The sequence below is a fragment of the Hakea prostrata genome, chromosome 7 (genome assembly GCF_041222555.1).
Source record: "Hakea prostrata isolate BN-2017 chromosome 7, UWA_Hpros_2, whole genome shotgun sequence".
In the NCBI taxonomy this organism is placed as follows: Eukaryota; Viridiplantae; Streptophyta; class Magnoliopsida; order Proteales; family Proteaceae; genus Hakea; species Hakea prostrata.
In genome coordinates, this window is record NC_142606.1 from 11,198,355 (window position 1) to 11,222,230 (window position 23,876).

Below are 23,876 nucleotides of genomic sequence, written 5' to 3' on the forward strand. Positions count from 1 at the left end.
AAATAAGACTTGAAGGCCTTCTATAAATCTTTACCTCCTTTTCCCCCATTCCTCCTCCCTTTCCCTTTCGTTTCTTTGCTTTTCTCAATTCAATGACATTCATTCACTTCCATAGAATTTAATTGTTCTCTGTCTTTCATCACTTTCTTCTGGAAAATTTCTGTTCGTTAATGGATTCACACACAATGTCTAGTCAATGGATTATGTGGCATCCATTTTAAAGGCCGGGCGTCCCATGAGATATAGAGGGTTCAACCAAACAGGTATCATAAAAATCAAAAGGGTTATTAATTACTATTTTTATATTTCTAAATAGGTTAGGTAAAAAATTAAGAAAAAATAATTTTTTTTTTTCTTAAAAGACTGGTAAAGTAGTTAACATTCACACATGCATGATATGTGCAAGAAATGGGTAGGGGAAGGGAAAGGGAAATGGGCCCCACCCCCCTTTATAATTGATAACTCTTTCGGTGCAAGATAAACCTCAAAGGTCTAAAAGGAAGCTACATGCCTAACAGCTACAAACAGTCGACCCTATCAAGTTTGACCAACGCATCCGACCCGGGATGAGTTGTTTGGAAAAGTGGCCCATAGTCCGAATCCGATCCAATGTTAGACTGTCGGTAACGGTGACGGTCTTTATTGTTATTAATATTTTTTTTTAAACTAACAAACTAACACTAAACGGTTAACTGCCAATGAAACAGACAACACAAGTCTGGATTCTCAATCTCTTAGGGTAGAAGCATGTGCTTCCCTCAAGTTTCTTTGCCACACAAAGGTCGATAATGAATTGAAAATGGATCTCATGTGGACCCCACCCTTCTCTGTGTTGAAAAGTATGAGAGCACGTCCACACTCATTCAGCCTCAGTCAGCACAATAGGGAGAAACAAGTCTACTATTTCAGGGGAACTTCATGCTAGAGAGATTTTTCTTTTTTAAAGGAGAGACTCTAATCTGCTTTCAAGAGTACAAAAACGGCCAGGAAATGCCACGTGCAAATAAAAATCACCATACCATAAAATCCTGACCTACATTTTTATTTACAGACCATGCTACAGATAAGGTTTACCACTGAAGTTTTCATTAATCAAGCAGACCCTTCTTTTTACCCCAGTAGAATGCTACCAAATACAAAATCACCATACCTCCAATGACACCAATGTTAGTCTGCAAAAACTCTGGCATTCCAGTGTTAAAGAGAGAGATTTTGATGTTCATGCCAAATATACCCACAACAACAACACCTGCAGTCAATAGCAGAGTTAGAGTGCTCAACATGACACCCATCTGCAGCAGCTGATTCTGTTTGTCATCCAGCATGATATTGATATAATCTTCAGTGTCATCCACATACTCCCTCAACTTCAAAGAAATAGAATATGAAATTAGAACACAATGGCATTCTTTAGTACGGGGGAAAATAATGGACTTCCCCAGCAAGCAAGAGGTCAGACATAAGAAATTGCACATTCGCACTAGAACAGATGAGCAGAGTAAATAATGAGAATAGTGAGAATCTATCTGGATTCTAGAACTTCCATAAAAAGAAAAATAACAAAAGTAGAAATCGTTCCACATCACTAATCCAAAGAACCAGCATAGCAGTAAACCAGATAAAAAGCACAACTCAACTCAACCAAGTCATAGTCAATTACGCAGGCTGAGCTACACAGTTTCGATTACAGCATTCAGCCATACTGAGAGCCAGCCCTTGTTCACAAACAGCAGTATAGGTGACTCCTAAACTAATAAGACAAATGATAACTTCCAGATGTGCACACAGAAACATGTTGGAGTGCCAACAGAAGGCAACATGAGAATTGGGAAATAACTGGCTAGGACATACCAAAGTATAACTATTTTGTTCTATCAAATTATGTTTCCACTGGCTTGCAACATATTTTTGTGCCACCTTTAATCTCACAATTAAAACTCCTATACAAGATAATGTAAACAAATTCTAGGCAACACAAGCCTCAAAATCTCACTGGTGAACTACAATTCTGTTTGCTACAGTTTTCTGAGATGGCTTGTAACATCTAGAAGAGCTTTACAGTTGAAGGGAGTTAAACAGGAGCTGGCCTATGCTTGATTGGACCTCACACCTGACAAGTTTTTAAACATCAAAGCTCTCTTCCACTATCACTCATCATCCTCTAGAAATATTATCATTTGTGCATAATATCAACAAAAACTATCAGAATAGATCACAATATCAAGGTTAAGAGGTAATCATGGTAAGAAGATATTTAACATTCAACTGGGAAAGCAAGAGGGAAAAAAGAAGAAGAAGATAATCCACAGCAACAGGCAAATAACATATAAAAAAGGAAAGGATAGAATGCAAGCACAACATACAGTTGACAACTTATTCAAGGTTCCTCCTATCTGTACAAAGTAAGCTTCCAACAGCATCTCCAATTCCTGAATGTCCGGCTTAAAAACAGTAAATTCTCCAGTGCTACTTTTGTCACTTCCCGACACGTCATCACTGGAAAGAATCAATGTCACTACATCAAATCTATAATGCAAATTGAAAGAAACTTTATACACACCTATAATACATGTAAGAAAAGAAACAGTAGGTTTACCTAAAAGAAATGCCCCAGTTGGTTTGCACTGCCTTGGGGGACTAGGAACCTGATAGGCCCCTTATTAGTCCTACCTTCCTTATCAGCAATGAAAGGCATTCCCTCCCAGGAACTATTACTAATATAGGACTCTCCTACTCTCGGTAGAAAAAAACAGAAACCCAGAGAAAGTCTTGGGAATATGACTTACTTTCCTCCTGCCAGGGCAATTCCTTAAAACAGCAAAAGCATTGTACTTCCAAGGTAAACTACCCGAGCTCGAGTGCTAAGTGCACTCAGGGCAGCCATGGCCAATGGTTAGAAGTAAGTTTGGCCCTGATGCCCAAACCTGCCTTGAGCCCAAATAGGAGCCAAGCTGCATTTTTCAACACTTGGGGCAGGTTAGGGTTGAAAATTATAGGCCACAAGTCTAGGGTTCAGGCTTCAGGCCTAGCAGGCCCAGCCCAACTTGACCTTGTGTATAATAAATACTGTATATTTTATTTGGTAAGGATTATTATATCACATGTGTTCTTTGTCAGATGTCAAATATTCCTTCTCCACCGACAAGATGTCATGCACCATGAATTTTGTCTTCATTTCCCCCCCCCTTCCCAAACTCTTTAAGGCATAAAACTACTCCTCCATGTTGAGTAACAGTCAACCACGCCCCCTCCCAAAAAAAGAAACAAAAAAAAAAAAAGGAGAAGAAAATCTTCCTCCTTCACAACCCCCCTCCTCAGTTTAAGATCAACCAGGGCAGGCCGGACCGGCCCAATCACCGTCAATCAGGGGAGGCTGGTAGGGTGGACCTGAGTAGAGTTGTTTAAAACCTAAACCTGTTGAGTCAGGGTTTGGTTTAAGGGAGTGGGGCAAGGTTGCAGCCTTGGCTAAGGTAAAGTGTGCTAAGGTTTCACCCCTAGTTAGGACACTCCTAACCTGCATCAGGACATGACATGGAAGTAAGAATCTTGCATTTTTTTAAAAAAAGGTTTTGCAAGCAGTTGTAGAAGCAACGGAAAAGGCACATAAAAAAAAATCTAGTGTATTTTTCTAAGACCTAGAATTACAACATCAGATCAAAACAACTACATTTATCTTCGAGCTGAAAGAAAACTGCAAAAGAGCTGAATGCTGAATAATCGTAGAAGCGCAAACAACTTGAAAGGCTTGATAAAAAAAAATGAACTTCTTTTTGGGTAGAAGTAAAATGAACATTTACAGTATTAAAATGATAGAACTAACCATTCATCATCCGACTCAATGTCATTGTAATCTTTGCCTAATTCATCTTTTAAGCTACTTTCTTCAAATTGTAGAACAGAGAGTTTATCAGTCAAATACATCTCCGCCATGTCCATATCATCATCCAATAAATTTTCAAGCTCGTCTCTCACCTGAAAAACATGACAGAATAATATAAGAGAGCTTGGTAAACCAGTATGCCACAAAATATAATTTATTGTGAAAGGTTTCATCAAACCAATACAACACCAGAAGAGATGCAAAAAAGTTATTTATCATCACCACACAAGAAAATAAGATTCTCTGGGAACAATATGTATTAAAACATATTCTTGCCTCAAGCACAAAGCAAAGGGAAAAGAAGAAAAGTGGTCATAGGAAAACCAAAAATATATTTACTCTCTTTCCTTTTACCTTTCTCAGTTTCTCTTCTTCCACTTCAGGTGTTCTCCCCTTTTTCTAACTGCAACAGGAACCATGAGTAGCAGCAAGGGGGATGTCCACCTGTTGCAACCAAGGTCCCAGCAAAAGCAATCTCTTTCCTAGGGTGAGCGTCTGTCTGGAAAAAAGCATTTCTCGTCCTCCATTTCCACTGGCAACTTCTTTACCTCATTCAATGTTAGACATTGCATTTAACTCTTAATGTTGCAGATGGTACTCAAATCTTCAAACACCAGAAATCTTTCCATAGTGACAGTTCATAGTTCATGCTGGTTGCTCAATTGGGTTCTTCCATCCTAAGTTTCAGGCCTAGGTCTTATGGTTTAAGGGTTTTCATTAGTTAAGGTAAGCAGATCAAGGTTTCAAGCTTTACAGTTTAACATGTTAAGGTTAAACGACTATTTGCTGTAAACTCTCTGCAATTTTATCAAAGAAGATGTGATTTAAATTTTAGCAAATCAGTGGTCCAAATGGATTTACTAATTATATTGCACATGCCAAGATTAGTTTGAGAGGTCTGAAATCTCACACACTCTTATAGAAACCATCTCCCTGTACATATAGCTAAGTGCACAATTAACGCATTCTGAATATTACCAGATAAGCTTATACGCCAAACCTAAAAATCTTCCATATGGCAGCAGAAAATGCCTGGGAGCAGCACTGCTCCAAGCAGTCCACGGTACGGATTCAAAATTGGGTCTTCACTTAATTTGGACCGTTAATGTGAATGGTCCAGACTAAGTGAATGAATGATGTGGACTGTGTAAGCAGCACTGCTCCAAGCAAAATCCTATGGAGGTCATGTGGAGGCCCAATTTAGTGGAGAGATAGACCCCAAGATACATACCCACTAGACAAGTTTCTGACACATTGGAGTTCATCAAGTGGAAAAATAAGATTTGAAAAACCAAGTCTACACAAGGACTGTGGGAGGGTGCATACCAAAACATGAACAGTTTAATCCACACACAATTAATCTAAAATTCAAGGTACTTCAGTCATCAAACGTTATTCATCCTGCATGGTACACTTATTATCAACTACAAGAGGATATCATTCTCACCTTCTGAACACGCCCATATATTGCAACTAGCCGACTCTTTATGTGTCGAACACGTTGCAGATTATAAGTACTGGTTTTAGAGGTCAATTCATCTAAAGCTGGATATGCCTCTTTCTCCAATGTGGAGGTCTAATACAAATAAAGAAAAAAACAAACAAAGAGGATTATTATGAAAGAAATATTTCAAAGTCAAATAAAATAGAAGAGTTTGAAAGTTAATCCATAAAGCCTAGAAAATATTGTTACCACTCAAAGAGGAAAGGTTTAAAGAAGATGGAAACAGGAAAAGCAATAGGTTCTAGATTGTATTCCACTGGAAGTATAGAATAGCAACGGCATTTGTGGAATAATTTGGCAAAATAAGTTGTCTAACGAGACTGAGAACAAGAAAATCACCAAACGGATGGAGAAGCATCAAAGTTGTTCCGCTTTATAAGAATAAAGTTGATATTTAGAGTTGTAATAACTAAAGAGTAATAAAATCTATGAACCATTCAATGAAATTATCGGAGAGATTAGTTGAAAACCAATAACCAATTTTGTTTCTACTAGGAAGATTAACCATATAAGTTATTTATCTGCTCTGGAGGCTAAAGAAAGGATTTAGAGAATGTAAGAAGGGTCTATGTGGTCTAATTGACTTAGAACTTCTGATAGAGTCCACAGATAGTTAATTTGGAAAGTATTAGAAAGGAAAATGTTCAAGCAAATATCTGGGCATTTGCATAACTACAGAAAGATCCCTGGGGGAAAAAATAGCAAATTCCCAGTAATAATTGAGCAAGCTTTAAAGTCTATATGTTTTTTCACGCTAGTCATAGACGAACTGACTAGAGAAATTCAAGATGTCAAGCAACCAATGTCCAAATGGTGATGGAAACACATACCCAGAGCTGGTTTGGTTAAGGTGTATAGGACAAGCTGAATATGAAGTTCAGAACTGGTATCGACTGTATTAGATGGTAAATGATAATGAATTTTTTTTTCTTTTTTTACTTTTATTTTTTCCCCTTTTTTAGGTCATCATCAACCAGTCATAGAAACTGGGGGCCACAGCCCCAGGGGAGGGGGAAGGTGTGGTAGGGATGGAGGTTCAAATTCATGACCTCCTTTTGAACTTAATGCCTCACCAAGGGAGGCTGCCACCCCTGTGCAAGAAGCACACCCACAGAAGCTGAATGAATTCACTCGGTCATCTCATTTTCCATTTATTTTTTTTCCAATTTGCGGGGACATTCTACAAGAAAAGGAATTATCATCTCTTCTTCTTTTAGATGAACCATTAAAAGGAATTATCAGTATCCTTTGTCTAATAAACAAAATTTTGAGTTTCTGACCATCAAGTCATACTTCGCAGCATAATCTATTAAACCTTCTATTAGAAAACATTCAACCTGCGCAATCAAAATGAACGAAACAAACAACTAACCAAATAGAAGTACATGAAGGTGAAGTGCGTACCTCTGCTTCGAGGCTCCTGCAAGCAGATTCAAGACAAATTTCAAGAACACGAAACTCGAAAGGTAACGCCTTGGGACCTCCCGCCATTTGCTTGTCTCCTGTAGCCATTGTACTTCCACTCTTGTGCATTTCAGCCATCTCTGTTTCAGGGCTCTGAGTAAACTGACCAAGCAAAGGAGCATTCTGATCAGGCTCAGGAGATTTCGGTCCCAAGCCTCCATGAGCCTCCTTTGCAGTATCACCATCTTTTCCCTCACTTGCCTTCTCACTGAAATTGCATAGTCGAGATTCGAGATCGGCAACAAAGGGAGCAACCCATGGATCCTTGTAGTTCAACACCAAAACCTCAGAAGCGGTGATGATCGCCTTGATGTGCTCCAAGTTAACAACAATCGCCTTCTCTCTTCCAAGAATCGTCGATGGATACGACAGGCCAGGATCTAGAATCCTCATATCACGAGCAGGAAGCCCAGTTCGCCGCATGATAGAGTGCTTATCAACCTCTTCGACATGAGATTTTCCGCAACCCGAAATAACAAGCCACCCTCTGATTCCCGCGCCTTTTCGTCTCGGCGGTGGTGGTGTTGCAGTAGGCGTTGTGGGGCGTTTCAGGGACATCGTTCAGGTACAGGTTTCGAGTTTCTAGGATGTGAGCAGAGAGGGATTTCTATATCTAAATCCTCTTCTGCTTCATCTTTATCGAGAGGATTTGGAGACCTTGTAAGAGTTGTTAAGAAGATGACAACTAATAGAAAAAGAATCTTCACCAGTTGCGAACTTCCCATATTTGTATTGAATTGCATAAATTGGAACTCGAGAAGGTAATAAACTTCAAACTTTTGTATTGATTTTCATAGAATGAATTCGAAAAGGCTCTAACCTCTCTCTCTCTGGGTTCCAAAGTCAACTGATAGTGAACTCATCTGCTTTGCAGTTTGCTATAGCCGATGAGGTTGGTGACGTTGGTCCAACGATGAGGGTGGGGTCGACTGGGTGGGACCAGACAACGGTTCAGGGGATTGGTGGAGTGAAAATGCAAATGGATTTGAAATCTCTAATTTTTTTATTTTTTTTGGGGCATATGAGGTTTATCCGGGTGGCCGATGGTTTTTCATCCACTGAGAAATATGAAATGTCTAGTTCTCCGCTCTATCTTTATAGCATCCTCCTCTGCAGTTATTTCTATCAATTGTATTTTGCAGTGAGGAATACAGAAGAAAATCTGATTTTTTAATTTGTTATTTATTATTTTTTTGAGAAATTTACAAAACCATCCCATGAGTTACCCTTAAAATTAATGTCACTCCCCCAGAAAACTTCTCAGACCTCTAATAAAAAACAAACATATCAAAAGACACCCCCTACTTTTAAGAAATCACAGTTAAGCGATAATGTAAGCAAGTTAAATATTTCAAACTAATAAGCATAACTCTGAACGACAAACTCATGCTCGACTCGTTTTTTCATGTTCTTCTTCCATCCCCTAAGTCATAGATCCACACAAAGTTTAGGAGATGTGCATCATGAATATTGTTTTTAAACTTAAGATGCCGGAGTAGTACTGAAAATGAATAAGTAAAAACTAACGGAGACCAACTTGTTAGTAATAGGGGGTCTGTTGACAAATTGAATAACTCTGAGAATGGCATTAATATTAGGAGGTAACTCGAAAATGATGCTGATAATTTTGCTATGGCAGGTCACAATGTGTGGCGTTTTAAAAATCCAAGGACTGAGATTACAGGGACACCATTAGCCGTGAATCGAATTGAAAATCATCTTATTCAGATTAGATCGGCACTGATGACCAATTCATAACATCATATAAATTCAATCTATTTCCTATATGACGTTTTGATAATTCAGCAAAGATCTTTCAGTCCAAGTGATGAAAATAGCAGTAAACCAAGATCAAGAGTTGAAGCAGCAAATAATAAGAGTCATTCTTTATTTCCCTTTTTATTTACAATAGAATAGGCACTTGATCCACTGTATTAGTGATAAAAACTACTTTACATTGGACATTATATCCCAAGTTCTTTCTTTTTTCTGAAAGAAAAATACACAGTTGATAACTTCCTGTATAGAACTGAAGACGAGTAGATACAGGGCAAAGCTGCCACCTAAAGCAATATAGAATAATTTAAGTTGGAGTAACACAAAAGAAATTTACAGTATAACTTGAAAAGATGAGTCTTGCCAAAGAGGATGTTTCGTCAATCCAACAACCCATGCTTTTTACCCAGGTAGAATGCTATGATATATAAAAGCAAACAACCAGCAATAGTACCCAAAGCGGTCTCCCAAAATGCAGCAGGTCCACTTCTAAAGTGAGCAATATCGATATTCATTCCAAATACAGCAACAACAACTATGCCTGCATTTAATAACAAAGTTGCTGTGCTCAACAGAACTCCCATCTGCAGCAACTGATTCTGTTTGTCATCCAGCATAATGTTGATATAATCTTCAGTGTCATCAACATACTCCCTCAACTTTGCAGAACCAAAAGAGAACATCAAAGACACTAAGTATCCTTGTTTTTGGATGAATAAATAATTTATATAAAAAGTCCCAAAGAGGGAGGGGAATACAAGGGACCAGGAAGGGGGCCTCAGTTCAGCTCAAGAAGGCTGAGGAGAGAACAAAACAGGAAATATCTATTGCTCCTAAACTGAGGAAAAGAAATAAGAAAATAGAGTCCTCCACCAACCCAACTGCTAGAACCGCAACACAATTTGGACTCTCTATTGAATCTGGACTGATTAGATTTAAAAGTGGTCCTTCTGGCCAAGGTCCAACATGACCTAACTAATGGTCCTGGTTTGCTGTTGATTTGCTGCTGCATCACCTTTCACTCATAACAAACTCCGAAAACCTCACCATGTATCAATCTCTCACTTGGTGTAAAATATTTGGCAGGAAAGTCTCTCTTCTTCAGAATATTATTCCAAACTCCCACTGAGGAATTCTAAATTCGGGCACTTTCAAAGTCCCAGACCCCATCAGCTTTCAACATATATTTTTATATGAATATTGTATTATTTCACAATACTATTTTGCCTGGTGTATTATTTCACAATACTATTTTGCCTGGTACTCTCTCTCTCTCTCTCTCTCTCTCTCTCTCTCTCTCTCTCTCTCTCTCTCTCTCTCTCTCTCTCTCTCTCTAGCATAGAAAATAATAAATAGCAGGTATATAACTAGCATGTATCCATTCTGATATCATGCCCAAGTCAGTCAACTAGTCTCAAATAAAATAATCCGTCACCATTCAATGAAAGTCGTGCTCATTATACTTTTAAAATATTCTCCAAAGAAAAAGGCAGAAGGCATATGGACAGGATAACTTACAGCTGAAAGCTTGTTCAAGGTTCCCCCTATCTGTGCGAAATAAGCTTCTAGTAGCATTTCTAGCTCTTCAACATTTGGCTTAAATCCACTACTTCCAGTGCTATTTATGTTATTTTGCGAGTCCTCATCCCTGAATATAAACATGAATAGGATGACACAGAGTTAATACATAAGAATCCCAATTTTTCAGAAGAAAAAATTGCACAAGATCACTAACGGACAACAGTGCATCAGAAATCCATCAAGTTTTCTAGTGTTTAAGGTCATAGAGCAGCTCGGCCACAGGGAGAGAATAGATCACTAACACACAATAGTGCTCATGGATCAGCTTCACCACAGGATGGTATTAGACCAGCTCACTCACTGGGAGGGAGTGGTCTATGATGAGCTCAGCTGTTGCATTTTTGTTCGAAAGAAAAAATGTGGACTGACCTTTCATAATCCTGGTCAAATGCATCATCATCATTCTCTGTTTCTTCTTTTGATGCATCTTCTTTGTCTTGCAGATCCAAGAGCTTGTCTGTCACATACATCTCAGCCATGTCCATATCATCATCCAACAAATTTTCAAGTTCATCTCTCACCTGAAAAGATGAGATGATAAGAAGATTTGGGAATTAAGAAACCAAACCAGTACGCCTCAAGTTTTAAGGTATGTTTTGAACTATTCCTAGGTGGTGGTATCTGTATGAGAGATAGTAGTAACATCAAAGTTCAGATTGTATTTCTTTTCTGTTTATGAAGGACCACTTTACCATCACAACCTGCAACAACAGTGACATCTGTTTAATTAAGTCATCATATATGTACTGATAGTTACTGTAATGTAGAGCTAAAAACTAAGGTAACCTAGCCCCAAATACCCACAAAACAAAATTAGCAAATAAGGAATATAGGAAAACTGTTTGTTAGAACTCGACCAAACTTGAGTTGAATGTATGGTATGATGATAAAATACTGCTGAAATTTAGAATCAGTTAAGTGTTGGAATTGAGAGATATAATCTCAGACACCGAATTAAAAACCAGGTGACTGCAGACCAAATTAGGATCATGTTTTTCCTTGTAGTTGCTGAGTTGATGCTGCAATTTTGATAGAATTCTGATGGTTGGAACCCAAGTGAAGGATGGATCAAATGAAGAAGGGGAGGAATGGAATGGTAGTCCGGAAACTCAGCAGGGTTTGGTGAATGGAGTAAAGGGAAGGGAGGTGTTGATAATGCAGCAATCACCAACTTCCTGGACTGCTTCACCCTTGATCAACCATTAAAGAGTAATCCCAATGTGGGTGGATTTGGTCAGGGAGATGCAGAAATAGTACTTCAAGACCCATTACGTGTCCAAGGCCTTTTGTTCTTCCTGGCATCTGTTATTTTGGCACAAATTTTTTTGGTTCTTAAAAAGAAACAGTTTGAGAAGGTTCAATTGTCCGAAATGAATTTCTAGATCATGGATTTTTCAACATCAAGTTGGTAAAAGGAATGAAATTCTTGTTGATTGGTGCAATTGTGTATATGTATCCTCCAAAAATAAGCAATAGGCTTGCATGAAATGGAGGAGCAGCAGCAGAAACAACCAGAAATTCGATGGCCTGGATGATTCCTAGCAACATTAGAAATCCAAACCTAACCTGCCCCAGCCAATAAATTGTCACCCTAGCTATGGTACTTTGTTAGCATTCCTGTCAAAAACTCTGAAGATCATAAGACTACATTTTCTGGTATAATCTTCAAAAAAGGAAAATGATACTAAAAACATTTTTAAATGCAGAGAGGAAACAATAGAACTGAATATTGAGAGCCAGCGTACATATTGCTAATTATTCATAAACAAATTAATCTAAGATGGACAGACAAAGAAAATATTCATTTTCACCTTCTGAACACGCCCAAATAATGCAACTAGACGACTCTTTATCTGTCTAGCACGTTGAAGATTATGTGTGCTGGTTTTAGAGGTCAATTCATCTAAAGCAGGATATGCCTCTTGTTCCAATGTGGAGGTCTGTCATAATAAATAGAGTAATAAAAAGTTTAATGTGAAAGTCAATTCATCAAATTAATAAAGACGAAAATATTAGTCACTATAAAGATGCAAAATAATGAAAAACCTTCTGTTAATTCAACAGAGTATACAAGAATTTACACGTTGGTAAATCTAACATGATAGTTATGTCCATACACGATCAGATCAAACCAGAGATGAAGGGTAAGCAATTCATCTATCTTTCCATTTTAGAGATCCGGCATTCACTTATGCCACTTACATTAAATAAGTTCCAGAAAATTGAAGAAGGGATGGGTGGTTTTTCTCAGTCCCAACATGAATCCAAAACATAGCCAAAAATATAGCAAAGATTACTTGGCTTCTGTTTACTTGCAAGTTGCAAAATGGAAATTCTTCAATCCAATAAGACCTTCCATACAACTCGACCCAGATATAAAAAAATCAAGGAGAAAGGAAAATGGACAATAAAATGCCAAAGTGACAAATACTAGGTGACTACTCTAAGCTACAAGCACACAAAATACTCGACCTAGTTCCATGGTACAATTAACACTTATAGATGACTCATTGACTTCAGTTGATGACTAGTGAACACTGTTTGATATGTACTTACGAGTTACGAGTGTATCATAAAATTGAATATGGTTTAGCCATTAACTAGTTGACAACTTAACTGAAAACTTTGTGGATAGAATATTGTAAATCATTCAAAGTAACATGTGTACTCACTAGAGATATGGGTTAACAATCAGTGTGAACAAACCTGTGCCTCAGTTCATAATATCTAGAAATTGACATAGACATGGAAATGAGACACTGACTTGGTTATTGACACATCTTCACACACAAATGATGCACACTATCAGAAAGAGAGAAAGAGAAAGATATTAAAATTTCAACAAAGAGTAACACAATATGCCATGGTAAGTAATTGGAGATGATTAGAGAAGACCTGGTGCAAGTTGTACTTGGGTTTCAACTTTCATATTCAGAACCAACAGGCAGCCTCACCTACATGTTATGCTCCAAAGCCCCTCTAACTCAGGACTAATAAAAGCTACACTTGCAATACAGAATCACAAAACTCAGAAACAACTCAATACCCAACGTGATCCCAAATCACTGCACATATACAACTTCCGTAAATTCAGAGACAACACAAAACTCAGTTCTATATAATTAAAAAAATAAGAAGAACAACTGCATAGTACTTTTTAAATAATTAACAATTTCATCACAGTTGCGACATACACGTATACAATTTCACGGCTCGATACTAAAATATACTGTAAAACTTTTTAAATTTAAAATAGACTACTTCAAAACTATAAACTGCAAATACCAAATTCAGTAGCATAAAAGCATAATTAGACGAAATTTAGTGGAATTTGAAAGTGCAGACCTCAGCTTCAAGGCTGCCGCAAACAGACTCCAAGCAAACTTCAAGAACCTGGAACTCGAAAGGCAACGCCTTAGCAGTGCCCTCGACTTGCGAATTCCCACTACTATCCGATTCAAGCAACTCTGCTCCATGAGAAGAATGCCGAGAATCAAGAACTCCCGGCGATTCTTCATTCGTTGCATTTCGAATCGGTTCATTAAGATTTTTGATGCGGCATTCAAGATCATGAACAAAAGGAACAACTGAAGGATCCTTAGGATTAAGAACCCAAATCTCAACTGGAGTGATGATCGCTTTGATGTGCTCAAGATTCACAACAATCGCTTTATCGCGACCAAGAATCGTCGAAGGATACGAGAGCCCGGGATCAAGAACTCTTAAATCACGAGCTGGAAGCCCAGTTCTTCTCATGATCGATTGCTTTCCGACTTGTTCGATATGTGAATTTCCAGAGGCTGAGACAACGAGCCAAGCCCTGACTCCAGCACTTTTCGCACTTTTCCGCCTCTGCTGGGGAGGCGGAGGTGGTGGCGGAGGCGGTGGTGGTGGTGGCACCGGCGTTGGAGAAGTGAGGGGTTGTAGCGTAGTCATTTTCTTCTGTTTTTTTGGGATTTGAGAGAATGAACGAATGGTTGATTTGTTCTTTCTTCATCTAAAGAATCTGAGGAAAAGACAACAGAATTAAAGTGATATCAAGATCCAAAAATTAATAGAATCAGAGAAAGTGGAATTCCATGCAGATGCATTTGTATCTGCTCTGCTACTTGGCTTCCCTCGTTTGGTAATCTACTCCAACCAGATCTTTTGGGCGGGAAGTAGAATTATTCCTCTTCGTTTCTCCTACGGTCTTTTCTTTGCATGAAATTATAACTGTTTCGTACATGACAAAAATGGACCCGATAAAAAGCAAGAGAATTCGTAAGTGTTGTTAGTTCAGATATGGGCCACATGGCCCACATGATCGTTTCTTGATTGGACTTGAGTCCACAACATACCAACGGGTGAAGGTTTCATCATACCCAACCAAATGTCTCAATTGCCATTTTCACCATTTATAGTGAAATGGTGATTTTTTTTTATTATTATTATTTTTTAATCTGAGGTTCGTACTTACTTATATATATGCCGCAGAGTGGGTGCAAATCTACAACCTCCCCATGGGAGTGCGGGTCTTTTACCACTAGACTAACCCCTCATTGAAATGGTGATTTGATTGGCCCTTAGCTGCACGTTAGTTGTAGATGAGGCCAACTCATTGGCAACTTGAAGAATATGGATCAAAGGTACTTGTTTTGTTCAGACTATTCTCCTTTCTTTTATATGATAATATAGGATACATGATGCCAATCAATTCTTCCACCCAAGAAAAAAGAAATGCCAAGCAATTCTAAGGATGTTGTCATGTTGACATAGACCATCCATTACTAGATTTTTAGATTTTTTTTTCCTTGGTAGTCTCTTATATAGAGAAAGTCTAGATCATCTTCTTGTTAGATTAAAGGTTTATGCTCTTCTAACGTTTCCTCATCGCACATAAGAGTAGAGCCCACGTGCAATCCATTAAAAATTTCTCCTCTGGATTGTGTGGTGGAAAAAAGAAGACTCTTATGTAGAAGCCTTTAAGACTAAAAAGTCTCAAGTTTGAACCTCCCTCCATACATTATCTTCTCTCTCTCTTTTCCTCGCCCTATGAGCTTTAATTTATATTTAATTTTATGAGTAGTTAAATTATTTTAAGTACTATTAAGATAGATAAGCATTGATATTATAGTCTTTTCAATTTTAAAATTAATGGTGTAGGTGTTAAATTTCAACAATATGCTTATAAGTTATATTCTTATTGTAGATGTAACTTTTCAAAAGGGCCAAACTTTATGTGGTAAACCTCACGTCCCCAGCTGTTATGGATCTAGAGCCTCTCTTCTCTTGAGTAAAGTTGATCCATAAAGTTTGTATCATCCTGTCCTATATGATTTTACTTCAGTATTGTGCATTAAATGCGCAGTTTTGTACTACTTAAGGTCGAGATTGCTGCCCATTAAATGCGCAACATTCAAGTTCCATTCTGCCCATAATCAGGTGGGAGATCAACTCCAGTTGTTAAATGTCACTGAGAAGATTCAAATTCCCCACAATCCAATCAAACATAGAGAAATAAAGCATGCAAATCCTCCGAGACATCACAAGGATAAATCACTTGTTTCTGGACTGACCAAAAGAACCCCTTTTCCTTTTCTGTCTCCCGTTTTGGGTTAAGAAGAACAACATTATAGGCTTTTCATATATAGATCAAAGTACATTTACATGATACAACCACAGCACAAACCCTCATAGCCTTCGTTGGATTCTTTCCTGAGGCAATTCACAAACGCTTTTTCACAGTAGAACCAATCCAAAAGGCAAGATTGTAGTCTACACAAATGTATCATAGCATAGTTCCCATCCACAATCTATGAACAGAGGATGATGGTGGTTAAGGAACTCATCTCCTACAGTAGCACTACTGTAGGATGTATGATGAACCCTGAGAAGACTCATTTTCATTGTATAAATAACCTTTCTAAAATCTTCTCCAAGCCCGCTTGGTTGTTTAATGGTTCTTTAAGAAGGCCAGGACAGAAACACACAGGAATCTTGCTACTGTACATTAGATAACCAGAGGAACACCAGATTCTTCAGAGGCTGATGGCTGTAGAGAACGTATTTTGATGTCGAACTTTTTATAAACAGTGTTTCCCTTTCCTGAGCTCAATTCTGATCCTCCTGAGCTCAATTCTGATCCATCAGCTGAGAGGCTAGAAGGGATACGTTCCTCGTAAGCATGGCCAATATGATTCCCACATTTACCGCAGAGAAGTGATTTTCTCCTGCGGAACAAACCCCAGGAATACTTGGAGGTGACAAAAGGTATGCAGCTGATTTCATCAATTTCAGTGAATCTGCTCTCATCAATTGAAAAGAATGATATGATCCCTCTCTTTATGGATTTTCCATATTTAGATCCAATGGTTGAAGTGTTTCGGTTGGAGGAACACAAGTTTAGTGCATATCCACAGGAACCACAGCTGCATAATAAAGAGGAAATGGTTAAGAAATGACAGCACCGATCTGATAAATACCTCAATCATGTCATCAAATTATCGATAATCACATTATGAGAAAACCAGCAACAAATTAGTAATAGGAAGAGAAACAATGGAGTTCCACAAATGGATTGAAAAGTAGTCAAAATGATGTGGGCATGTATCAATGAGTGGAAATCTCCATTGAAACTCTCCAGAGTTGTTATTTTCACCAGAGACAGCCCACACACTGGGAACTGCAGAAAGCCACATGTAAAGTTACCAAAACAAGCACTGTAGCTCTTTTTGGCTCAAATTTCAGGGAAGCATCACATCTTGAGAGGGATACATTTGGTTAGATCAGGAGAACAAATTTTCTTTCCACCTAGCGATATAAGAGAGACAAGGAACTGAAGGAAGACAAAATCAATACACTAAATGCACTGGATACAAATGAAAATAGGAATATATCTTCTCTCTCTGTGCCTACACATTTTGGGGATGAGAATTGAGCTTCTATCAGACAAGTTAGGCATTTTTTTTCCAAAAACTTTCAAAATATCAATTGTGCTATGCTAGAATGGAGCATTCCGATGCCAGAAAATACAGAACGTTTATAGCAAACATTTCCAGACAGCCGCTATATCCCTTCAGGGTGACCAACTCAAGGAATAAATTACTATGATAATTAATGGTCAAATTACTATAATTCACTGGATTCCACAAATCAATACTATTTTCACATGAAAGCTGTAATTTGAATGCAAATAAAGAACATAATAGTTCAAATCTGTTTCAGCCCCACTTGTTGAATTAACAAGTGCAACAAGCAACCGAACGACCCAAGCAAATATCAGGTACCTCAGAATCTCCAGACTCAAAAGCAAAACCAAGTTTCACTATCAGTTTCATCAACCAACTGGTATTTGATGCTTGAATATCAAGGAAATCGAAAATAGTTGATCAATCAATCAATCATGAGAGCGAGCGAGAGAGAGAGAGAGAGTTCTGGTTGCAACTCAAGAACATAATGAATAGAAATCAAATCCGCGAGAACCCTACTACCTTGAAAACGCAACTAAAATGAAAAAATTGGGGACACAATTCCGTAATTTCCACCAAGAAATTGTAATTCTACGAATACCCAAGTGTATCGATTCAATTACCCGAAAACCCTAAAGATCCAAAAGATGACACCGGCCTACATTAGAACTATGTTATGTCAGAAATCGCGTACCCAAAAAAGAAAAGAAAAAAATCTAGTACTCCACGAAAGCAAAACATCAAATTTTTTATTATCAATCATATGGCTTCAAATCAACCAGAACGGTGAACCCCGAAATACATCGAGAACAGTAATTTGAAGTTCAAACAGTAGACGCAACAATACCTAATCCGATTAAGAAAGATCGAGAAAAGACTGTACCTGTAACACACATCTCGGTGAGAAGAGGAACAGAAGGAGGGATGATGATCATTATCTCCGCTCCCAGCATAACCGTCTTGTATAAACATCTGAATTCTCTCACCACCACCAAAGACGATGATGGTTACGCAGCTCTAGAACTTAATTGAAGTTGAAATGGCTTCAACCGAAGGCAGAAGAATAGAAGGCTTTAGGGCTTCAAGGCTTTAGGGAGACGATAATGGCGTCAAAATCCCGAGAGCTATTGTTAACAGTTCCAACTTTGCTTCCCTTAGGTCTTCAAAAAATTTTGCTGCCGTTCTCGTCTTCGCCGTTCTGAATTATGGAAACAAGTTATGTGGCCAAGGCCAACTGTTAGAAGAACAATAAGTACATAAGGGTGTTATGGTAAAAATAGCATCGACACGTGGAGGATATATCTACTTTCTAACTTCCTTCTTTTCTTTTTGGAACTGACTTTCTAATTCCTTTCGGAAAAGAAGACGCGTTGATTTTGATGGATCCCACGTTGTAAGGCCGATATTCGTTGATTCGTTCAGACGTGTCATCCCGTTGGCTTGAGGTTTACATGAAAGACGCCGACATTCGTTCCTCTTGCGTAGTACGTCGTCAATTTTGCTTCAAGATTTAGCTCAAATTTTTTATCTTGGCCATTGAAATCAAAATCTCAATCAAGATCTCGATCAAGATTTCGATCCAACAACTGCATTTTTTGTATTTTTGGCTAAACGTGTTATGTGCATTTACTGAAGCTTATGGATGTGTTTGACTTATGGTGTCCACTGTTTAGATGAATATCACGTATATTTCACTAAATCTTATTTGTTCAAAACACTATGTACACATATAATCAAACTTAGAAGAAGAAAAAAATCAATTTTTATATAAACAAATCAAATTATATTTTGAGCGGCTTGAATTTAATATAATTTACTTGGCGGTGCGTCCAATAGTGGTACTATAAACACCACCACATCAGGACGCACTATTCAAGCAAGATCCTTGGTGACTTAGAGGAATTCCAACCTTTAACCCGTATCTTGGATTAAGTTGGGCTAGTCCTCATTTTGATCATGATTTTGTATTAGGATCACCTCACCTTTAGTAACATTATTTTTCGAGCATGATTTTTTCTTGAGACGAACCATACCATGCTTTGAGCGGTTAAAATTTAATGTAGACTAGGTGACCATCTATACCAGACACCACATCAGCAGCACTAACCTAGCAAAATTCATTCTCTCCTTGGCTTCTTGAAGCTTGTAATCAGGATGTCTTGGCTTTTTCTTGTCCTCCTTCTAATTAAAGTTCAATTTACCAAAAAAAACAAAAAAGAACTTAAAGCTGCTAAAGTAAAATATAAAATTATACACTGTTCCTGATCGGAGCAAAAACAAAATCATAATTTGTGTGCTAGGGATATACTGATCCCTGAACTGGCCAAGCAGAAAAAGAAGGGATGGGTTGGCGGATTTGAGGTGGGCATGGGTTAAATGTATGAAAGAATTTGAAAAATCAAAATAAGTCAGGGTAGGATTTGGTCAGGTTGCACTAGGCTGGTTTAAAACCCTTGCCCAACCTAACTTTGATGAAGAGCTCATTATTCCTAATTTTGACTTAATACAAGTTTAGCCTTAGTAGCCAAAACCTGCCTCAATCTAAGTCTAGTTTTTTTTTTTTTTTTTTTTTGAAGCTGAGGTTCATTCGAGTCAGCTTGCGCGCACCTTGATTACATCATCAGGGAGACGCCGTCTGCAAGGGTCTAACCCACGACCTCTCCACTGAGAAGCATGGATTTCTACCACTCTACCAATGCTGCATTGGCAATCTGAGTTTAATTTACCTTGTTGTCACGAAAGAATAATATGTTTCTTAACATTATTCAACAACACAAAAGAGATGTGATCCATGTAGGACCCATTGGAGATCATATCTCTAGTTCATTTTAATAGTATTTAGAGGTAAGTCCTACTATTGTTATGTGATTAATAAGTCTTAAGAAAACACAATGCCATCCCCGACAAGGAGGTGATCCGGTTTTCTTAAACCCAAACAGGATTTAGGCTCAAAATTTTAACCCTAAAAACATAAAAAGATTAGCTTAAGTGACTCTAATTAGAATTAGGAATGTTCTTGAATTGAGTACTTGACTAGGACCAGCATATGTTTGACTAGGCATGATTTGACCTTATCCCATTGTAGATTATTTTACATAAATAAAGTAATAATATTAAATTAAGTATAATCAATTATTTTGTAATTAAAGGTCAAAGTCAGGCAACCGACTTGACCGTCTTTCAAATGCAATTATACGTCACTACATCAGTACTCATTTCGAATTTTTAAAGAAGAAAAGAAGAACAAAACTTATTTAAAACTTAAGGTTTAAGCCTAATCATTAAGAATCAATAATCAAAGGCGTTTGGTGTTATATAGATGCATGAGGATGGTTCCCAACAAGTACACATTTTATGATTGGCTCCTTAATCTGATTCCTTCTATTGTTGGATAAACATCTTGGAGAACCCTATTTGCCATCTTTTAATGCTGAACCAAATGTTAAAAGAAATATAAACCAAATCTCCTTGGACTGCAATGGAAAATAGGAGAATTCATAGCTACTGCGACAATTACAATCTGATTAATGTATTTCTTTTACAAAACAACACCAGAATTTGAATTGTCCCCTTCATCATCATGATCACAAACTTAACCCAAAATATTCTTACTCTTCATCTGCATCTGTCAAGAAAAACTTACCAGTGCCAGGATTCAATGCAGCAAAGAGGAAAAAGGCAACATTGAACAACACTAGTGGTTCAAGTTCATTGATAGGGACTCCTGTCTCAATGTTCAACTGTGCTAAAGCCCCCTTTCCTGTGATAATTTCTCCAATTAAAGAGAAAGCAAATCCCAACTGAGCTAATCTCCCGACGAAGAGCTCGTTCGCCTTTGTAAATCCGAATAGAGGACCTTATTACACAAGAGAAACAAATCTTATAATTATTTTTTGCAGAGATTATGATATAATCCAGTTCTATCAAGCAGAGGGGGAAAAAATAGTTTTGTTGTTGTTGTTGTTTATACCTTGTTCATTAAGGCCTATAGCTGATCTGAAACCTTTTCCTGGTGGAATCACAGCCTTATCAAGTCCAGTGGGAGGGTCATCAACAAATCTGCCTCGATCACCTAATGCTCCAATTGCACCAAGAAGGGTGAAAAGGATGAAGAAGAGCAGAAGTGGCTCAGCTTCATAAATAGGAACTCCAGTTTCTAGGTTCAGTTGTGCTAGAATTCCCTTCCCTGTAATTCCTTCTCCCAACAAGGATGCCTGCAAATTAATGTTGAGACATTAACAATATGAATTCCATGCATAATTAACAGAAGGAAACCCACAATGGAAAAGCTGCTCAGATCCTGTTAAAATCCTTTTATGTTTTAGTAAGGAAGTTTTCTGTTTCTAAAGCCACCATTTCTAGCAAGCAATTGGTTGTATTTAAGGAATCCCTATATATAAATATACATAAAAGCACATTGCTTTTGTATGAGATTTTACTGTTTTTGTAGAGTAGAGAGATTCTTCACGTAAATGGATACATGTGAAATGTTTGGGAAGGAGAAACAGATTCATGAGGGAGCTAGCCTCAATTGTAGAGTCCATATCATCTCCCCGTCGGGGGTGCACTCTGTGCTCCCCGACAGCTTTACAACCACACATTACGGTGTGGCCCACAAGCAAAAAACAATAAAACATTTTTAAAAAAATCTCACCACCTAATCTTGAGGGCCCACCATAGTATGTGGTTGTAAAGCCGTTGGAGAGCACAGAGTGCACCTCTGATGGGGAGATGATCCAGACTCTCAATTGTAGACTACATTGCCGGATGAAAATTTTCCAAACATTCTCGTGGAGAAAAAGAACACTAAACAATTATATGTTCCCATGTCAAAACATGATTGTGGAGAACTACTACTCCATCCCAAGGAAATTAAAAAAACTTCATAGAATCAAATGTTCTTCCTCATGAAATTGCCCTAAGCGATAGAAGGCAACAAAAACTAATGTGACACCAAGCAAGGCAATAAAGAGTCGCCTAGGTGGATGTTCTGACAACCATGGCTCCAATAAATGATTTGGAGGAAAATAAAAACCAACCAATTATAAACACATTGCCCGCCCAAGTCTAGTTTTTCTACCACGCTTGCCTCACCTCGTCACCATACATTCCTGGAGGGACTTAACTTGTAGTGTTTAGAATAAGCCGAGTCTAACTTTCGAATGTGTGGTAGAATGAAGGTTAAGATAGGGTTATCAAGATCCCACTCCCGGTCCTGTGCTTGAGCTTTACCAGAAAAACCTCAACCTGAGATAGCCAAGCACGGTGCTCTTGGATTAGAACATTACATGTTGGGGGTAGACTTCAATGCTGCGCAGCACCTACTACCAACGGCGAAGAAATTTCGATCTCAACCGTCCATCTCGTAGGTGATTGAAAGCAAGATGAAATCTCGATCGTTGGCAGCACACTGATGCACATGAAGTTGAACCGTACACATGGTTGAATCTGTCACTCATTGGGAGATTTTTTTCTTTTTTTCCTTCCCCACGAACCAAATACCTTACTCTATCCAAATTATATTATTTTATTATATTCTCACTGTCCTAACGAAGCTGAATTAAAAATCCATATTTACAGGCGTCTCCTACCTCTAACGTTCTGAGAACCCCTCAAGAAACGAATTTTCCGGTGACATTAGGGCTTCAATTAAACTAATCAGTTAACAGGCCATCTGTATGAAGAAGAAGAAGATATAAAAAGACTACTCACGGCGAAGCCGATCATGGCAACACGACCCACAAATAGCTCATTCTCTTTAGTAAACCCAATACCACCTGAGGTTCCAAATAAACCGTCTTCAACCTTTGGCGTTGGCTTTGGCTTTAGATCCTACACAAAAACCCAGAATTATATCAGTATGAAAACCATTATATAAACGCTTTTCTGAGAAATAAACCTTACCTTCTTAGCTGGTGCCTTGGTTTTTGATTTGAAGAGAGCAATAATAGTTTTTGTCGCAGAAGAAGAAGATGATGAAGATGAAGGATTAATTGAAGAGAGCAAGAGATTAGAGAACTGCTGAGAGCGAAGTCTTTGGATTTGCAACTGTAGTGAAGGCTCTCTCTTAAAATCAACTACTCGACCAGTGACACCAGACATTAACATAGTGGTTTGCGCCATGGTGGTGTTAGCTTCAGCTAAGAAGAGAAGCTTTCTGGGTTCTGTCTAATTTTCCTTCAACGTTTCTAAGAAATGCTGATGGGTAAAATGTGAGAGATGAGGATAGGGTGAGTGAGCTTCGATGGGTGAATAGAGTGACCACGTCTCTCTTGCACTTTTGTGATCTTGCTATGGATTTTTTTGTGGTCATTATGTGCCGTTTGATGTGAGATCCGAAAGCAATCAACCTGTTTGGTGTAAACCAAGGCAGCTGTGAGTCAGTTTTGTGGCTGTGAGGGGATTGGACAAAAGGACATCTTTTTGGATACATTGTTCCTTGCTTTTTGGAGGTACTGTTTCTTTCTAATGTTGTCATTTTCGGATCTTCACATCCAAATGGAATAACTAGGATCTCAACGTATGGGAAATGCACCGTCCAGGTGTTCAAGGATGAAATCGCTTGAGTACAACAACAATAAGTAATAAATCTTGTCCCAACTAAATAGGGTTAGGTACATGAATTATATAGTCTTCCAATCAGTTATATTTGAGGCTATGATAGATACAAGACCTAAGTTATGCATATCATTTCTCACTACTTCTCTAAAGGTTATAGGTC

General features: G+C 38.1%; 4 protein-coding genes across 5 annotated transcripts; all 4 read right to left on the minus strand.

The window, feature by feature from the left end:
- Window positions 1-84: 84 nt before the first annotated feature.
- On the minus strand, window positions 85-7,701 carry LOC149009744 (magnesium transporter MRS2-F-like). Of its 2 annotated transcripts, XM_089161880.1 has the most exons (5): window positions 6,789-7,701; window positions 5,328-5,456; window positions 3,821-3,972; window positions 2,364-2,496; window positions 86-1,367 (listed from the first exon to the last, which is right to left on the minus strand). In XM_089161880.1, exons 1-5 carry the CDS (start codon window positions 7,404-7,406, stop codon window positions 1,089-1,091), a joined length of 1,311 nt encoding a protein of 436 aa, XP_089018006.1. In that variant the 5' UTR covers window positions 7,407-7,701; the 3' UTR covers window positions 86-1,088. The 2 variants fall into 2 exon arrangements, with proteins under 2 accessions (XP_089018007.1, XP_089018006.1); XM_089161881.1 differs by lacking the exon at window positions 5,328-5,456 and having other exon boundaries at window positions 85-1,367.
- Window positions 7,702-8,750: 1,049 nt separating this feature from the next.
- On the minus strand, window positions 8,751-14,306 carry LOC149009745 (magnesium transporter MRS2-F-like). The gene is made up of 5 exons (XM_089162106.1): window positions 13,551-14,306; window positions 12,017-12,145; window positions 10,575-10,726; window positions 10,143-10,272; window positions 8,751-9,283 (listed from the first exon to the last, which is right to left on the minus strand). Exons 1-5 carry the CDS (start codon window positions 14,139-14,141, stop codon window positions 9,005-9,007), a joined length of 1,281 nt encoding a protein of 426 aa, XP_089018232.1. The 5' UTR covers window positions 14,142-14,306; the 3' UTR covers window positions 8,751-9,004.
- Window positions 14,307-15,599: 1,293 nt separating this feature from the next.
- On the minus strand, window positions 15,600-18,390 carry LOC149009746 (uncharacterized protein At4g08330, chloroplastic-like). The gene is made up of 2 exons (XM_089164410.1): window positions 18,039-18,390; window positions 15,600-16,615 (listed from the first exon to the last, which is right to left on the minus strand). Exons 1-2 carry the CDS (start codon window positions 18,125-18,127, stop codon window positions 16,198-16,200), a joined length of 507 nt encoding a protein of 168 aa, XP_089020536.1. The 5' UTR covers window positions 18,128-18,390; the 3' UTR covers window positions 15,600-16,197.
- Window positions 18,391-20,629: 2,239 nt separating this feature from the next.
- NPQ4 (Chlorophyll A-B binding family protein) lies at window positions 20,630-23,371 on the minus strand. Its single transcript, XM_089161117.1, has 4 exons — window positions 23,060-23,371; window positions 22,868-22,987; window positions 21,126-21,369; window positions 20,630-21,011 (listed from the first exon to the last, which is right to left on the minus strand). Exons 1-4 carry the CDS (start codon window positions 23,276-23,278, stop codon window positions 20,764-20,766), a joined length of 831 nt encoding a protein of 276 aa, XP_089017243.1. The 5' UTR covers window positions 23,279-23,371; the 3' UTR covers window positions 20,630-20,763.
- Window positions 23,372-23,876: the final 505 nt, after the last annotated feature.

What these genes read in the sequence shown, in the direction of transcription:
- LOC149009744 (XM_089161880.1), bottom strand. Translation starts at nt 7,406, where the DNA reads ATGTCCCTGAAACGCCCCACAACGCCTACTGCAACACCACCACCGCCG. An exon ending in GCAGGAGCCTCGAAGCAGAG is followed by an intron (nt 5,457 to 6,788) that starts GTACGCACTTCA and finishes TATTTGTATTAG; the next exon opens with ACCTCCACATTGGAGAAAGA. An exon ending in TATATGGGCGTGTTCAGAAG is followed by an intron (nt 3,973 to 5,327) that starts GTGAGAATGATA and finishes CATGTTTTTCAG; the next exon opens with GTGAGAGACGAGCTTGAAAA.
- LOC149009745 (XM_089162106.1), bottom strand. Translation starts at nt 14,141, where the DNA reads ATGACTACGCTACAACCCCTCACTTCTCCAACGCCGGTGCCACCACCA. An exon ending in GCGGCAGCCTTGAAGCTGAG is followed by an intron (nt 12,146 to 13,550) that starts GTCTGCACTTTC and finishes TTATTATGACAG; the next exon opens with ACCTCCACATTGGAACAAGA. An exon ending in TATTTGGGCGTGTTCAGAAG is followed by an intron (nt 10,727 to 12,016) that starts GTGAAAATGAAT and finishes TCATCTTTTCAG; the next exon opens with GTGAGAGATGAACTTGAAAA.
- LOC149009746 (XM_089164410.1), bottom strand. Translation starts at nt 18,127, where the DNA reads ATGTTTATACAAGACGGTTATGCTGGGAGCGGAGATAATGATCATCAT. An exon ending in CACCGAGATGTGTGTTACAG is followed by an intron (nt 16,616 to 18,038) that starts GTACAGTCTTTT and finishes TTTATTATGCAG; the next exon opens with CTGTGGTTCCTGTGGATATG.
- NPQ4 (XM_089161117.1), bottom strand. Translation starts at nt 23,278, where the DNA reads ATGGCGCAAACCACTATGTTAATGTCTGGTGTCACTGGTCGAGTAGTT. An exon ending in CCAAGGCACCAGCTAAGAAG is followed by an intron (nt 22,988 to 23,059) that starts GTAAGGTTTATT and finishes GTTTTTGTGTAG; the next exon opens with GATCTAAAGCCAAAGCCAAC. An exon ending in TATAGGCCTTAATGAACAAG is followed by an intron (nt 21,012 to 21,125) that starts GTATAAACAACA and finishes TTGTGTAATAAG; the next exon opens with GTCCTCTATTCGGATTTACA.